Here is a 16948-nt window from a genome sequence, read left to right as displayed (position 1 = left end):
GCCATTTGGGTTTTGCAGCTCAAATTTAGCTATAATGGTTTTCGGTGCCATGTCCCATTTGCAACGCCCTGGAGGGACCAAAACAGCGAAAACCCCCCAAAAGTGACCCCATTCACTATCAGAATCCAAGAGAGCAAATGCCTCTTCAGTGGTATATAACTTGCGTGCCATTTTTTACGTTTTTTTTTTTTTACTTATTTTTTGTAACAGTTTTATTAAAAGTAACAAAGAAAAAGTCCACTAATCCATTGATCAATAAATTTATGAACAACCCTAAGGCCCTGTTCACACAGAGTTTTTTTACGAGTTTTTCGGCGCGGAAACCGCGACGCAAAACTCGTCAAAAACCGGCCAAAAATGTCTCCCATTGATTTCAATGGGAGTTGGACGAGCTTTTTTACCGTGAGCAAAAAAAATGCATCGCGGTAAAAAGAAGCGACATGACCTATCTTGAGGCGGTTTCCGCCTCTAAAACCCCATTTCAATCAGTCAGAAGGGTAAAAAAAAAACACCTCGACAAGTGTTTTGGCGAGTTTTTGTCAAACCACTGTGCAAAAAACGTCTGGAGCAGTTTTTGCAAGAGGAATTTTCCTCCTGCAAAAAACTCCGTGTGAACACAGCCTAACAATGAATCAATGTATTTAGAATTTACATACAATTTAATTTTTTGACGTGTAAAATATATGAAGAGATTTATATAAGTATATGTGTGTATACATATATATTACATGTACGTATATAGCTATATGATGATATAGATATATAACATCCCTAACTATAAATTTTTAGTATTAACAAATTTCAAATATATGTCTATATATAATATATATTACGTGTGTGTGTGTGTGTATATATATATATATATATATAATATAGACGTGTGTGTGTGTGTGTGTGTGTATATATATATAATATAGACGTGTGTGTGTGTGTGTATATATATATATATATACACATACACACAGTATATAAATATATATATATATGTATATGATTTTATTTTTATATATATATATATATATATATATATATATATATATATATATATATACACACACACACACACACATTATAAGCCCTAATTGATTACTAACTAATTAATTGTCCTAGTCTGAGTACTATCTACCTAACAGACAACCTGAACTATAACTAGCTGCCTACACTAAACGATCTATGTGGAGGTGGTTTTGTGTGTTTTTACAGTCGGTGTGTCTTTATAGTAGACACACAGCAGCTGCTCGGCACAGTGTTTCTTCTCCCCCACTGTCTCAGAACGATCTGACAGGGAGGGAGGAGAAACCTTGTAACGAACAGCACAGAATGTTTGTTGCTGCAACAAACTTTGCTGTGAACACCATGATAAGTTTATCATGGTGATCACGTCATCAGGACCGACACCAATTCGGTCCTGATGTCTTCTCTCAGCACTTAGGCTGCTAGTAGCAGCGTGTGCTGAGAGATTCAGAGCACAGGGAGAGCGCTGTGCACTCTGTTCTGGCACCACGTGAATTAACGGGCTGCAGGAGAAAAGCCCAGCACGGCAGCCCGTTAATCTACGTGGGCTGGTCGTGAAGGGGTTAAGGGACATAAAATAAACGGTCATTTAGGTAGTATTTTATAAAAATGCAAAAGGGAATTGGCAGAGCCTGGAACTTTGTGCAAAAATGTGTGCCAAATCTACAGAAAAAGGTTAACATTTTGGCCTAGGTACAAAAACAGTAGGACAAAAACAACAATTGTCAGGGCATTTGGTTAAGGCTTTGTACTTTATATTTTTACATGGAGGAAAGTCATTAAATAATCAATTAACCCCTTAACGACCAAGGACGAAAATGTACGTCATGGTCGGCTGCTAGTTCCCGCACCATGACGTACATTTTCGTCCGCATTTCAAACTGTCACTCTGTGTAAACACAGAGTGACAGACCCGCGCTGACAGTTGTCCCCGACAGAGGAGACATCAGTCTCGCCGGACAGCGGACCATCGCCGCTGATTTCGGCAGTTAACCCCTTAAGTGCGGCGACGGATTGCCGTCGCCGCATTTAAGTGGTTTGAAGCACATCAGCAGCCCCCACGAAGTGATCGTGGGGGCTACCGATGCTTGTCACGGCAATCGGAGGTCAGATAATGACCTCCGGGTTGCCATGAACGGAAGCCTCGGAGGAACAGCCTCTGGCCGTTCCTCCTCTGCTTCCTGTCAGTGTGACAGTCACGTCACAATGACAGTTAGAGTACATTACACTACGTGTGTAGTGTAATGTACTCTAGCAGCGATCAAAGCTGCAAGACTAAGTGTCCCCTAGTGGGACAAGTTAAAAAAGTAAAAAAAAGTAATAAAAATGTTTTAAAAAAAGTGTAAAAATAAAAGTTATAAGTTCTATAAACACTAAATGCTTTTTTTCCTATAATAAGACTTTTATTATAGAAAAAAAATGAACACGTTAAAAAAGTACACATATTTGGTATCACCGCGTTCGTAACGAACCCAACTATAAAACTATAATGTTATTTTTCCCGCACGATGAACACCCCAAAAAAAATCAATAAAAAACTACGACAGAATCGCAATTTTTAGGGTCACCACCGCTCCCTAAATAAAGAATAAAAAGTGATCAAAAAGTCGCATGTACCCAAAAATAGTACCAATAAAAACTTCTATCCGTCCCGCAAAAAACAAGCCCTTACACAGCTTTTTTGACTAAAAAATTAAAAAATTATGGCTCTCAGAATATGGTGACACAGAATTTTTTTTTTTTATAAATAAGTCATTTTATTGCGCAAACGCTAAAAAAAAGGACCAAACCTATATACATATGGTATCGCCGTAATCGTACCAACCCGCAGAATAAATTAAAAATGTCATTTATTGCGTACGGTGAGCGCCGCAAAAAAAAAAACCTAAAAAAACGGTGTCAGAATTCCTGTTTTTTGCTCAGGATTGCAAAAAAATTGAATAAAAAGTGATCAAAAAAAAATCGCATGTACCCCAAAATGATACCAATGAAAACTACAGATTGTCCCGCAACAAATAAGCCTTCACACCACTCTATTGATGGAAAAATAAAACAGTTATGGCTCTTGGAAAGCGGGGAGTGAAAATCTAAAATATGAAAGCAAAAAATGGATCAGTCCTGAAAGGGTTAATTCATTTCTAATGAAAAAACGTATGACCACATGTGGGGTATTTCCGTACTCGGGAGAAATTGCTTTATAAAAAAATGGTTGTTTTTTTCCTCCTTTATCCCTTGTGAAAATGAGAAAATGCAACATTTTAGTGGAAAAAATTTTGATATTAATTTTCGCGCCCTAATTCTAATAAACTCTGCAAAAGACCCGTGGGGTGTAAATGCTCACTATACCCCTAGAAAAATTCCTTGAAGGTTTTTCCAAAATGGGGTCACTTTTGGTGGGTTTCCACTGTTTTGGTCCCTCCAGTGCATTGCAAATGCGACATGGCACCGAAAACCATTCCAGCAAAATCATAAATCCAAATGGCGCTCCTTCCCTTCTGAGCCCTGCTGTGGGTCCAAACAGCAGTTTATTACCACATATGGGGTATTGTCGTAATCGGGAGACATTGCTTTACAAATGTTGGGGTGCATTTTCTTCGTTATTCCTTGTAAATAATAAAAATTTCTATGTTGTTTCAGAAAAAAAGTACATTTTAATTCTTACAGACTAATTTCAATATATTTAGCGAAAAACCTGTGAGGTCAAAATGCTAACTATACCCCTAGATAAATACCTTAAGGGGTCTAGTTTTCGAAATGGAGTCGTTTATGGGGAGTTTCTATCATTCTGGCAGCTCAAAGCCTCTCCAAATGTACATTGGGGCCTAAAACATTTTCAAGCAAAATATGAGTCCTGAAAGCCTCCGGGTGTTCCCTTCCTTTGGGGCCCTGCCGTGTGTCCAAACAACGCATTAGGGCCACAATGTGGGTATTTTTGAAAACAGTAGAAAGAGGGTGATAGATTTTGGGGTGTGTTTCTTCATTTTCATGGTCGCTTTACAAAGAAATCGGTCTTCAAACAAATACTTTTATGAAAAAAGTGAAATTATTATTTTTTTCACCTGATATGCATTAAATTTAGCAAAGAACTGTGGGGTCAAAATAATTACTATACGCCTAAATAAATACCTTATGGGGTCTAGTTTTCTAAATGGGGTCGTTTATGGGGAGTTTCTATCGTTCTGGCAGCTCAAAGCCTCTCCAAATGTACAGTGGGGCCTAAAACATTTTCAAGCAAAATATGAGTCCTGAAAGCCTCTGGGTGCTCCCTTCATTTTGGGTCCTGCCGTGTGTCCAGGCAGCGCATTAGGGTCACAATGGGGGCATTTTTGAAAACAGGAGAGAGAGGGTGATAGATTTTGTGGTGTGTTTCTTCATTCTCATGGTCGCTTTACAAAGAAATTGGTCTTCAAACTGATACTTTTATGAAAAAAAGTGAAATTATTTTTTTTTTCACCTGCTATGTATTAAATTTAGCAAAAAACTGTGGGGTCAAAATACTTACTATACCCTTAGGTAAATACCTTAAGGGGTCTAGTTTTCTAAATGGGGTCATTTGTGGGGGTTTCCATCACTCTGAGACCTATGAGCCTCTGAAAACCTGGCTTGGTGCCGGAAAACAAAATGTACTTCAAAATTTATAAAATTATTATTCAATTTGTAAGTCCTCTAAATTGCTGAAAATTTATTTTATTTTTTCAAAAGTGCTGCCAAAATGGAGTAAAGAGATAGAAATATATATTTAATTAAAAAAATTGTACAGTATGTGTGTACATATGTGACATATTGCAGTTAAAAATAGGGGAAAATGGTAATTTTTACAAAATTTCTTCCATTTTTCTATTTTTTAATTAATTTCCGCAAATCGTATCAGTCTACTTTTACCACTAAAATAAAGTACAACATGTGACGAAAAAACAATGTCAGAATTACTTGGATATTCAAAACTTTCACAGAGTTATTCTCTGATAAATTCAGACATACCAGATTTGACAAATCTGGCTTGGTCATTAAGGTACAAACATGCCCGGTCATTAAGGGGTTAAATAATCAAATCAATAACAACAAATAATAAAAAATCAATAAAATAATGAGACGGGTATGAAAGCATAAAAGGCATCTAAAAATAAATGCAGTGGGGCCCGTGGGGTAATAAGGAAATGCCAAGTAACTACAGTATGTTTTGCATTTATGTAGTTATTACTATTAACGATTACTTACATTAAGGCTGTAAACTAAGGGTGGTACCACCCACATTCCAAGCAGCACAGTTGCATTTGGAGAGGTCTGGGCCTGAGTCACTGCTATCTGTACACAGAGCTTTTGGATTTCCTCACCTGGGTAAAAGGAAAAAAAAGTAGACTATATGTCAAGATAAAAAATTTACTTCACACATTACCCCAGAGGTGCGTTCAGAAAACCGCTTGTGTTTTACCGCGATCCGATGTGTTTTTCGATATGGTTGCAGTAAAAAACGGAAAATTGTAAAAACACGTGCGATTCTATGATACGGTTTTAATCGCAACTCAACCGCAACGTGTGAATGGACCCTTATACTTGACTAGTAAAGTTAAGCCCTTTAAGACACAAGATGGTGTTTGCACTCTAATAAAAAATAATTATCACAATACAAATTGGGGGAGATTTATTAATACTGTCCTAAAGTTAGACAGGATAAAACAAGACCAAACAGGAAGAAACTGCAGCAGATTAATAATAATGGCGCACGTTGTTTGATAAATTTGGTGGATTTTAAACACTTTTGTCAGTCATTCTTACTCCCCCTCCTGGCTGGCATACTCCATGGCAATATTTTGCGCACGGCAAAGCTGGTGCATTTTACGACTTCTTAATCACTCCCCCTTTTCTAGGCGATTTTCAAAACTGTTGCGTAAGGTGTAAAAAAAAATGCCTAAAACACATAATAAATCTGTCGTACAGCATTTATGCGACTTGTTTTGCACAATTATAGCCACAATTCTGGTGTATTTTGCTTCGTAAATCTCTATTTTACAGATTCTGCCATAAAAAGTCGAGTATGTGGCATGCGTCAAATTAATTATGTCTGACGCTTTTTACACCTTAATGTACCACAACAGTTTTAAAGTGCATCTAGAAAAAGGGATCTGGCGAAGAGGAGAAGTAAAATGGACCAGATTTCCTATGCTGCTTTATATTCCATTTTGATAAATTTGGCCCAATTAGTAGTATTTGCAGCGCCTCGCCGTTTCTCCTTAAATCGTATCTATTTTTTTAATAAATCAATGTTTTATTTTATTTTGAACAACATTTCAATGGATTTTATGAAAAAAAACGTTTACTTTTTGAGATTCAGCTTTATACATAGCTTTACCTTGGGGTCAAAGCCGAATTCGTCTTGTCAGCGGGACTGATGGTTACAATGAGCGCTGGTCCTGCGTGTCCCTGATGCAGGATGCAGCTATTATCGATGTGATCGGTAATACCAGCACTCACCTAAGCCGTCAATCCCGCTGACTAGACGGATTTGGCTTTGACCGCAAGGTACTGCTATGTATAAAGCTGAATCTCAAAAAGTAAACTTTTTTTTTTTCATAAAATCCAATTCAAAAGTTGCTCAAAATAAAACATCGAATTATTAAAAATAAAAAAAAATGCCTTAAGAGAAAGACAAGGCACAAACCCCTCATGGTGAAGACAAATCTACAACAGAGCTGATTGGTATAACATTGAAATGACTTGCCAAAGTTGAGTCGCATTAAAGGAGCTAGGATGGATGCCCAGTTAACAGGTGGGTACTGATAATTGTCAGCAGCCGCAGCAATGGATGACACACACACCTTGACCAAGGCTGGCGGGATTGTTTCAGGGCCTGTAATAAAAGAAAGGAATGTTATGTGATTTTAGGTTTTTATTGTGTAGATTGTGAGATAATAATTACATGTTACCTTCTGCATATCAGTACGACTACGGCGATACCAAATTTATATTTTTTTCTATTTAGGTTTTACTACTTTTACAAAATATAAACAATTTACAAAAAAAAACATTTGTGACCATATGTACGACGGATGGCGCCATTCGTTCGAACGATCCGATGTACGACTTATTGGACGCATTCTGGCTGATCCTAATCTTATGTATATGGCCAGCTTAAAACATACATACATGAATGTGTCTGATAATGTTTTTACATAGAAAACTTAAATATTACTATTTCAAAAGCGGCCAAAAATCTATATTTTATCCATAATATAAAGAGAAAGGCTCTGGTTCTATTAGCATTAATGGAAGCCATCAGGATTTTCATTGGGCTTTCCAGTATTATTCATTGCCCGTGACTGCGGCACTGACAGTCGTGGGGTGTCATCCGCGCACCACTCGCAAATCACGGATCGTGCAGACATTGATTTCAATGAGCCTGGACCGAAAATGCGGCCCGTAATAAGACATGGAAGCTGGAGGCCTTGGTACTGGTAGAAAATATAGATATAGTTGGTGTTGCTGAAACATGGCTGGACTCTTCACATGACTAGGCTGTAAATCTACAGGGTTTTACACTGTTTCGGAAAGACAGGACAAATAGGAAAGGCGGTGGTGTATGTCTGTATGTGAGAAGTGATATGAAGGGGAGTGTGAAAGAGACAATATTGGGTGAAGATTGTGAGGTGGTTGAAATGTGGGTGGAATTACAAAGGGAGGTAAACACTGAAAAAATTACTTTTGGTGTAATCTGTAGACCCCCAATATAACCGAGGAGATGGAAGTTCAGCTATATAAACAGATGGAGCCGGCTGCACAGGCGGGTACTGTAGTAATAATGGGAGATTTTAATTACCGGGATATTAATTGGTGTCATGGTTCGGCTTCAACTGCAAAGGCGAGAAATTTCCTCAACCTGTTGCAGGAAAGTTTTATGGGCCAGTTTGTGGAAGACCCGACTAGAGGTGGAGCTCTGTTGGATCTGATCATTTCTAATAATGCAGAGCTTGTTGGGAATGTCAATGTTCGTGAAAACCTCGGTAACAGTGATCACAATATAGTTACATTTTACCTATACTGTAAAAAACAAACGCAGGCTGGGAGGGCAAAAACATTTAATTTTAAGAAGGCCAATTTCCCCAGGATGAAGGCTGCAATTCAGGGTATAGACTGGGAAGAACTAATGTCAAATAATGGTACAAATGATAAATGGAAGATTTTCAAATCTACTTTGGGTAATTATGGTGCAAAATTTATTCCTATAGGTAAAGTATAAACGACTAAAATTAAACCCCACATGGCTTACACCTTCTGTAAAAAGGGCAATACATGACAAAAAAAGGGCATTTGAAAAATACAAATCTGAGGGTACAGCTGTAGCCTTTGTAAAATATAAAGAGCTTAATAAAATCTGTAAAAAGGTAATAAAATCAGCAAAAATACAAAATGAAAGGCAGGTGGCCAAGGATAGTAAAACAAATCCCCAAAAATTCTTCAAGTATATAAATGCAAAAAAGCCAAGGTCTGAACATGTAGGACCCTTAGATAGTGGTAATGGGGAGTTGGTAACAGGGGATCAAGAGAAGGCAGAGTTACTAAATCGGTTCTTTAGCTCTGTATATACAATAGAAGAAAAAGCAGCTGATGTAGCCGGTGCCAGTGCTGTTAATATATCAGTTGATAATGAATTGGATGAATGTAGAGAATGTACAAAATAAATGTACACAAGGCCCCGGAACCAGATGGGTTGCACCCCAGAGTTCTTAAAGAGCTTAGTTCAGTTATTTCTGTCCCCCTCTTCATAATATTTAAAGAGGCTCTGTCACTATATTATAAGTGCCCTATCTTGTACATAATGTAATCGGCGCTGTAATGTAGATTACAGCAGTTTTTTTTATTTAGAAAAACGATCATTTTTGATTGAGTCATGACCTATTTTAGCTTTATGTTAATGAGTTTCTTAATGACCAAGTGGGTGTTGTGGAGAGAAGTGTATGACTCTGACCAATCAGCGTCATACACTTCTCTCCATTCATTTACACGGCATATAGTGATCTTAATAGATCACTATATGCAGCCATATACACACACACTAACGTTACTCAAGTGTACTGAGACTTAAAGGGGTTGTCCGAGATACCATCATATTTTCAAAAACCCCTTTAATGCATGTAATTTATAAATGTAAATACATTTGTAATATACAGTACTTACATTTTCCAAAGTGGCCACGTTTCCAGATCCTGCCGTGGGGAACTTGACTGGTGACGTCACTCTTTGCACTGGCTCTGCCGCTTTGTTGATCTTGAATTCTTTGTTCTGCTTCACAGCCCGTAACGTGCATGCGCTGTCACTGATGTTCTAACGGTCCCTGCTGTTCTCGAGATAACAGCAGGGGCCGCGCATGCGCGTTACAAAAGAACAAGCCGATATGCACGACGTCACAAGTGACGTGTCGTATACCCGGCAAAGAATTCAAGATCAACAAAGCGGTAGAACCAGTGCAGAGAGTGACGTCACCAGTCAAGTTCCCCACGGCAGGATCTGGAAACGGGGCCACTTTGGAAGTTAAGTATATTACAAATGTATTTACATTTATAAATTACATGCCTTAAAGGGGTTTTTGAAAATATGACGGTATCTCTGACAACCCCTTTAAGACACAGCCTGTTTTGGCCTTGTGGACACAGATGATTTTTTCAAATCTGACATGTCACTTTATGCGGTAATAACTCCGGAACGCTTTTACCTATCCAAGCGATTCTGAGATTGTTTTCTCGTGACATATTGTACTTTAGGTTAGTGAAAAATTTTGGTCGATAAATTCAATATTTATTTGTGAAAAACTTCACATTTTAGCAAAAATGTGCAAAAATTAGCATTTTTCTAAATTTAAATGTATTTGCTTGTAAAACAGATAGTAATACCACACAAAATAGTTACTAGTTAACATCCCCCATATGTCTACTTTATGTTTGCATCATTTTTTTTCACGTACTTTTATTTTTCTAGGACGTTACGAGGCTTAGAACTTTAGCAGCAATTTCTCATATTTTCAATAAAATTTCAATAGGCCATTTTTTCACGGACCAGTTCAGTTCTGAAGTGGCTTTGAGGGCCTTATATATTAGAAAGTCCCCATAAATCACCCCATTTTGAAAACTGCACCCCTCAAGGTATTCAAAACCACATTCAGAAAGTATTTTAACCCTTTAGGCGTTTCACAGGAATTAAGGCAAAGTAGAGGTGAAATTTACAAATTTCATTTGTTTTTGGCAAAATTCATTTGTAATAAAAAAAAATCTGTACCACAGAAGGTTTTACCGGGGAAACGCAACTCAATATTTATTGCCCAGATTCTGCAGATTTTAGACATATCCAACATGTGGCCCTAGTGTCCTAATGGACTGAAACACAGGCCGCAGAAGCAAAGAAGCACCTAGAGGATTTTGGGGCCTCCTTTTTTTAGGAATATATTTTTGGCACCATGTCAGGTTTGAGGAAGTCTTGTGGTACCTAAACAGTCGAAACCCCCAAAAAGTGACCCCATTTTGAAAACTACACCCCTCAAGGCATTTTTCTAGGGGTATACTTAGCATTTTGACCCCACAGTTTTTTTGCAGAATTTAGTGGAATTAGTCTGTGAAGATGAAAATCACCTATTTTTCTGTGGAAACATAGAATTTTTTCATTTTTACAAGGAATAAAGGAGAAAAAGCCGCCCAACATTTGTAAAGCAATTTCTCCCGATTACGGCAATACCCCATATGTGGTCGTAAACTGATGTTTGGACCCACAGCAGGGCTCAGGAGGTATAGTGAGCATTTTGGCCCCTCAGGATCTTTTTTTAGAGCTAAGGTGACCAAAAAACAGCGATTTTGGCACTTTAAATTCTTTATTTATTACAGCGTTCACCGTGCGCAATAAATTACGTTTTAATTTATTCTGCCGGTCGGTACGATTACGCCGATACCAAATGTGTATAGCTTTTTTTACGTTTTGCAGCGTTTGCACAATAAAATTAAGTTTCTATAAAATTATTTATGTTCTGGGACACGCTATTCTGAGCCGTAACTTTTTTATTTTTTCGTCAAAAAAGCTGTGGGAGGTCTTGTTTTTTGCGGGACGGGTTGTAGTTTTTATTGGTACCATTTTGGGGTAAATGCGACTTTTTGATCACTTTTTATTCTATATCTTGGGAGGGGTGGTGACCAAAAAATAGCGATGCTGACAGTTTCTCGTTTATTTTGTTTGCGGCGTTCACCGTTCGGAAAAATGAACATTATAGTTTCATAGTTTGGGTCGTTACGAACACGGTGATACCAAATATGTGTACTTTTTTTTAACGTTTTCATTTTTTCCCTATAATAAATGACTTATTATAGGAAAACAAAACCTTTTATTTTTACACTTTTATAAAACATTTTTATTAACTTTTCTTTTACTTTTTACACTTTTATTTTTTGACCTGCAGCTTTGATCGCTGCTAGAATACATTACACTACCTAGGTAGTGCAACGTATTCCAACTGTCAGTGTGACGTCACAGTCACTCTGACAGTTGGTCTACGAGGATCAGCAGAGGCTGATCCTCATAGGCTCACATACATGGCAGACCCAGGGGCCATCACAAGCATCAGAAGCCGCCACGATTGCATGGGGGCTGCTGATGCGCTACAAACCCGCTACAAGCGGAGATCGCAATCGAGCCCCGCATGTAACGGGTTAATTGCCGAAATCAGCGGCGATGAGCCGCTGATCGGCAACACTGGAGTGTTAGCTGTCGGGGACAGCTGATCTCCAAGTTCCCGATGCACACTGTCGCCGACAGTGTGCCATCGGGAACGACACAGTGACTTCCTGTCACTCTGACAGGAAGCCTATCAGGACCAGCCGAAGGTTGGTCCTGATGGGCTACCGTCCATGGCAGACCCGGAAGCCATTGTTTGGCTTCCGTTTGCCATAGTAACTATTGGCAAACCCCGCGATTTCGGACCGGGGTCTGCCGATATGTTAGAAACCCCCAAAATTCGGCGATTGCACCCGATCGCCGAATTTAAGGGGTTAATTCGCCGAAATCAGCGGCAAAGGACCGCTGGCCGGCAAGAGGGGAGTGTCAGCTGTCGGTGACCGCTGACCTCCCGGTTCCCGGTGCACAATGTCGCCGACAGTGTGCACCGGGAAAAACTCAGTAACTATACGTCCTCGTGCAGGAAGTAACGTGATGTCTATTCAGAATCCTGACACTTCGCTAACGTTTGTATGTCATTTACAGAACAGCAAGCGTAATCTCGCGAGATTACACTGTAAATGAGAGCCCAGCGTGATCTCAATGTGCTGTGCTGTAAATGACACACAAACGTTAGCTTAGTGTCAGGATTCTGAATAGACATCACATCCTGGTTGGCAGTGATGTCTATTAAGTCTCAGTACACTTGAGTAACGTTAGTGTGTGTATATGTGGCTGCATATAGTGATCTAATAAGATCACTATATGCCGTGTAAATGAATACAAAAAATATGGTGAAATCCTGTTCCATGTAAAACCCCCTCAAAAAGCAAGGGGGCACTCCCTCCGTCTGGAGAAAAAAAGGTTCAACCTGCGGAGGCGACAAGCCTTCTTTACTGTGAGAACTGTGAATCTATGGAATAGTCTACCGCAGGAGCTGGTCACAGCAGGGACAGTAGATGGCTTTAAAAAAGGCTTAGATAATTTCCTAGAACAAAAAATATAAGCTCCTATGTGGAGATTTTTACCTTCCCTTTTCCCATCCCTTGGTTGAACTTGATGGACATGTGTCTTTTTTCAGCCATATTAACTATGTAATATGACCTAACTTTTTGCGGTCCAGGTTCCTGGCCAGTGCACGGACTGTTGAAACCACGGTCGTGTGCATGGGCCCATAGCAATGAATGGGACAGCAATTCACCCGCGGATTTTTGGGTGAATTGCGGATGCAAAAACACGTTCATGTGAATGAGGCCTAAAAATATCGGTACCCCAATGGACACTATTGAAGTCAATGGAGTCCATCAGGATTTATCTCGATCAGCTTGAAAACGGATTTGTCTCTTTTAGGAACGAAAATCATAAAGCTAATGTAAACAGAGTCTAATGTCAGAGATCCTCACTATTTCCTGAATAAGACCAGAGTTTTTCCTAATGTATTCAGTGTACCCCTAATGCTTCTGACATCCAGATATATTATCAAGACATCATTAATTTCAGAAATCAAACACAAACTGGTGTGGACAACACGTGTTTGTTGTTAGTATTGACACTAATCCAGGCACACAAGCTCTGGCTCCTATTTTGTAGTCTTCCAGTGAGTTATTAAGAATTGTGCCTTAGTAAGTTGTGGTCAGACAGCAGAGGCTAAACTGATGCCTACTTCCTTCTTACCAAAATGAAATACTTAAAAGGGGAAATCCAGACAAAAATGATCTTGTGATGAGTCCTGCATTGCTGGAGTTTATAAGCTTGCATCACCAACAATTTCCAGAACGTAACAGTTCTAACACTGCTCATAAATTTCTGTTACTAGAACTGTTTGATACAACATATTAAGCAAATCACCATAGATTTGAATGTCTCCTTATGTTATGTCAGAGATTTATAGTGATGGAACTATCTGAGTGGTGCTTCAGGGGTTAAGTTGGTGGATAGTTTTAGTGTTCACAAATGTAATTTTCTATGTCATATCAGAAGACCACGTTTGGGTGGGTTCTACCTTTAGGACCGAATTGTCAAGAAATAAAACTTTGGTAAGGCTTTACATTGCAGTGTACATCTTACAACATGTAACGTCACTCAGAGTACCTAATTTAACATGTAAATAAGTATACATATGTATACATAGAGTTCAGTGCATCCATATCTAAATTTTCCCTTCAGCAGGAACCCTTTCCCAAGGGCTGCTTCTAGTAACAGGCCTAATGGGTCTATATGTAAATCTGGCCCTGTATACAGTTAAAAAATTATCTCAGGAGGGAGACATGAAATTATTTTCCCCGTAATAGGAATCAGCAGTGATGTTACTCTTTGCTGTCTATTATTGCCCATAGTCAACACTTCCAGTGAATGTGAGTAATAAACTCACCCATTTCCACAGGATACTGGATCTATGTATGTGTCACCCGCTGGTTGCTGTTGCGCATTGTCAGCAAACAGAGGGGCGCGAAAACTATTCATTAGTACATCCCACTAATATACTACTGTAACGGAAAGGTTCTAGTTTTCACTGTAGTTTCCATTTAAATTATATATTATAATGGTGCCTGAGCCAAGATCCACTCTTAGTTCCACTTGCTAAGTTCACACTTGCATTGTATAATACGTTACTCTGATCCGTTTTTATTTTAAAATAATTGATAAAAACAGATACGTTAAAAATCCCATTAAATCAATGGGATTTTTAATTGCATCGGTTTGCTTCCGTTGTGTTAGGCTTCGTTCACACCTGGCGTTCCGTTGGAGCTTCCCGTCAGAACGGAACCCTGACTGAAACAAACGGAAACCATGGGTTTCCCTTTGCATCACCATTAATTTCAATGGTGACGGATCCAGTGCAAATGGATTCCATTTGTCTCAGTTGTGCAAGGGCTCCGTCGTTTTGACGGATGCAATACAGTAGTCGACTAAGGTATTCATTCCGTCAAAACGACGGGACCATTGGACAACAGTGACAAACGGAAACCATTAGCAAAGTTTCCGTCACCATTGAGATCAATGGTGAAGCAAACGGAAGCTAAGGTTTCCGTTTGCCTTTCCGTTGAGGGGTTCCTTTGACGGAAAGCTCAGACGGAACACAATGCTGATGTGAACAGGCCCTTATACAACGCAAGCGTGAACTTAGTATGGTAATCCTGTGCTTCTTTACAATAAGTCCATAGAGCAATTTTAAAGAGTAACTAAACTTCCAAAAAACTTTTGACATGTCACAGTGACATGTCAGAAGTTTTGATTAGTGGAGGTCTGAGCATTGAGACCCCAACCGATCACTAAAACTAAGCTGCAGAAGCGCTCGGGTAAGTGCGGAGCCGCTTCGTTTCTGTTTGGCTTTTCTGGGAAAGCCAAGCGGTTGGTGTACAGGCACACAGACTTTCTATTGCGCTCGTACACCAATTGCTTGGCTACCCGAGAAAAGTCGTTCAGAAACCAAACGGCCCCTGAGGCTGGCCTATGCGGCCCGTGTATATGGACAGTGATGTCTGGGGCTTCCACAGAGCCGGGGTCCGGGGCAGAGTGCTAGCATAGTCTCTGCTTCGGGACTCTGGGGAATCCCCTGACATCGCTGTCCATATATAGACAGTGATGTCTGGGACTTCCCCAGAGCCGCAGTACCGGGCAGAGTGCTAGTATAGGCTCTGCTCGGGGACTCTGAGGAAACCTCTGACATCACTGTCCATATATGGACAGTGATGTTAGTGGCTTCCCCAGAGCCGGAGTCCTATAGGAGAGCGCTAGTAGCACTCTGCCCGGGACTCCCCCTCTGGGGTAGCCCCTGACATCACTGTGCATCTACGGACAGTGATGTCAGGAGCAGAGCTGGAATCACTGTCGTCACTGTCCATATATGGACAGCGATATTAGTGGCTTCCCCAGAGTTCCGGAGCAGAGCCTATACTAGTGCTCTGCTCTGGGACACCGGCTCTGGGGTTGCCCCTGACATCACATTCCGGTCAAGGAGGATCCCCTCACGTCACAGTCTATGGACAGTGACGTCAGGGGCTCCTCCAGCAGAGGAATCCCTGGCCAAAGCTTCGGCAAAGCTCTGGCTGGGGATTCCACTCCTAGAGGGAGCCCCAATGGAGCCATCTACTGGGGAGGGAGATGTTGCACTATCTACAGAGGGCACTGCGGCATTATCTACAGAGGGCACTGCGGCATTATCTACAGAGGGCACTGCGGCATTATCTACAGAGGGCACTGCGGCATTATCTACAGAGGGCACTGCGGCATTATCTACAGAGGGCACTGCGGCATTATCTACAGAGGGCACTGCGGCATTATCTACAGAGGGCACTGCGGCATTATCTACAGAGGGCACTGCGGCATTATCTACAGAGGGCACTGCGGCATTATCTACAGAGGGCACTGCGGCATTATCTACAGAGGGCACTGCGGCATTATCTACAGAGGGCACTGCGGCATTATCTACAGAGGGCACTGCGGCATTATCTACAGAGGGCACTGCGGCATTATCTACAGAGGGCACTGCGGCATTATCTACAGAGGGCACTGCGGCATTATCTACAGAGGGCACTGCGGCATTATCTACAGAGGGCACTGCGGCACTATCTACAGAGGGCACTGCGGCACTATCTACAGAGGGCACTGCGGCACTATCTACAGAGGGCACTGCGGCACTATCTACAGAGGGCACTGCGGCACTATCTACAGAGGGCACTGCGGCACTATCTACAGAGGGCACTGCGGCACTATCTACAGAGGGCACTGCGGCACTATCTACAGAGGGCACTGCGGCACTATCTACAGAGGGCACTGCGGCACTATCTACAGAGGGCACTGCGGCACTATCTACAGAGGGCACTGCGGCACTATCTACAGAGGGGACTGCGGCACTATCTACAGAGGGCACTGCGGCATTATCTACAGAGGGCACTGCGGCACTATCTACAGAGGGCACTGCGGCACTATCTACAGAGGGCACTGCGGCATTATCTACAGAGGGCACTGCGGCACTATCTACAGAGGGCACTGCGGCACTATCTACAGAGGGCACTGCGGCACTATCTACAGAGGGCACTGCGGCACTATCTACAGAGGGCACTGCGGCACTATCTACAGAGGGCACTGCGGCACTATCTACAGAGGGCACTGCGGCACTATCTACAGAGGGCACTGCGGCACTATCTACAGAGGGCACTGCGGCACTATCTACAGAGGGCACTGCGGCACTATCTACAGAGGGGACTGCGGCACTATCTACAGAGGGCACTGCGGCACTATCTAC

At 41.0% G+C, this 16948-nt stretch overlaps 1 protein-coding gene across 4 annotated transcripts in view; it reads right to left on the bottom strand.

Annotated features, from left to right (window-relative positions):
- Window positions 1-16948, bottom strand: part of FOCAD (focadhesin) — a 407831-nt gene that overhangs the window by 18035 nt on the left and 372848 nt on the right. For all 4 annotated transcript variants that reach the window (XM_075825910.1, XM_075825919.1, XM_075825901.1 and 1 more), the window contains 2 exons: window positions 6734-6862; window positions 5233-5348 (listed from right to left, as the gene is read on the bottom strand). In XM_075825910.1, coding sequence (XP_075682025.1) covers window positions 5233-5348; window positions 6734-6862 — 245 coding nt within the window. The remainder of the gene's footprint in view (window positions 1-5232; window positions 5349-6733; window positions 6863-16948) is intronic.

The sequence above is a fragment of the Rhinoderma darwinii genome, chromosome 1, assembly GCF_050947455.1.
Source record: "Rhinoderma darwinii isolate aRhiDar2 chromosome 1, aRhiDar2.hap1, whole genome shotgun sequence".
Classification (NCBI taxonomy): Eukaryota; Metazoa; Chordata; class Amphibia; order Anura; family Rhinodermatidae; genus Rhinoderma; species Rhinoderma darwinii.
Note: the sequence above shows the minus strand (reverse complement) of the source record. Positions and strands in the feature narration are given on the sequence as shown.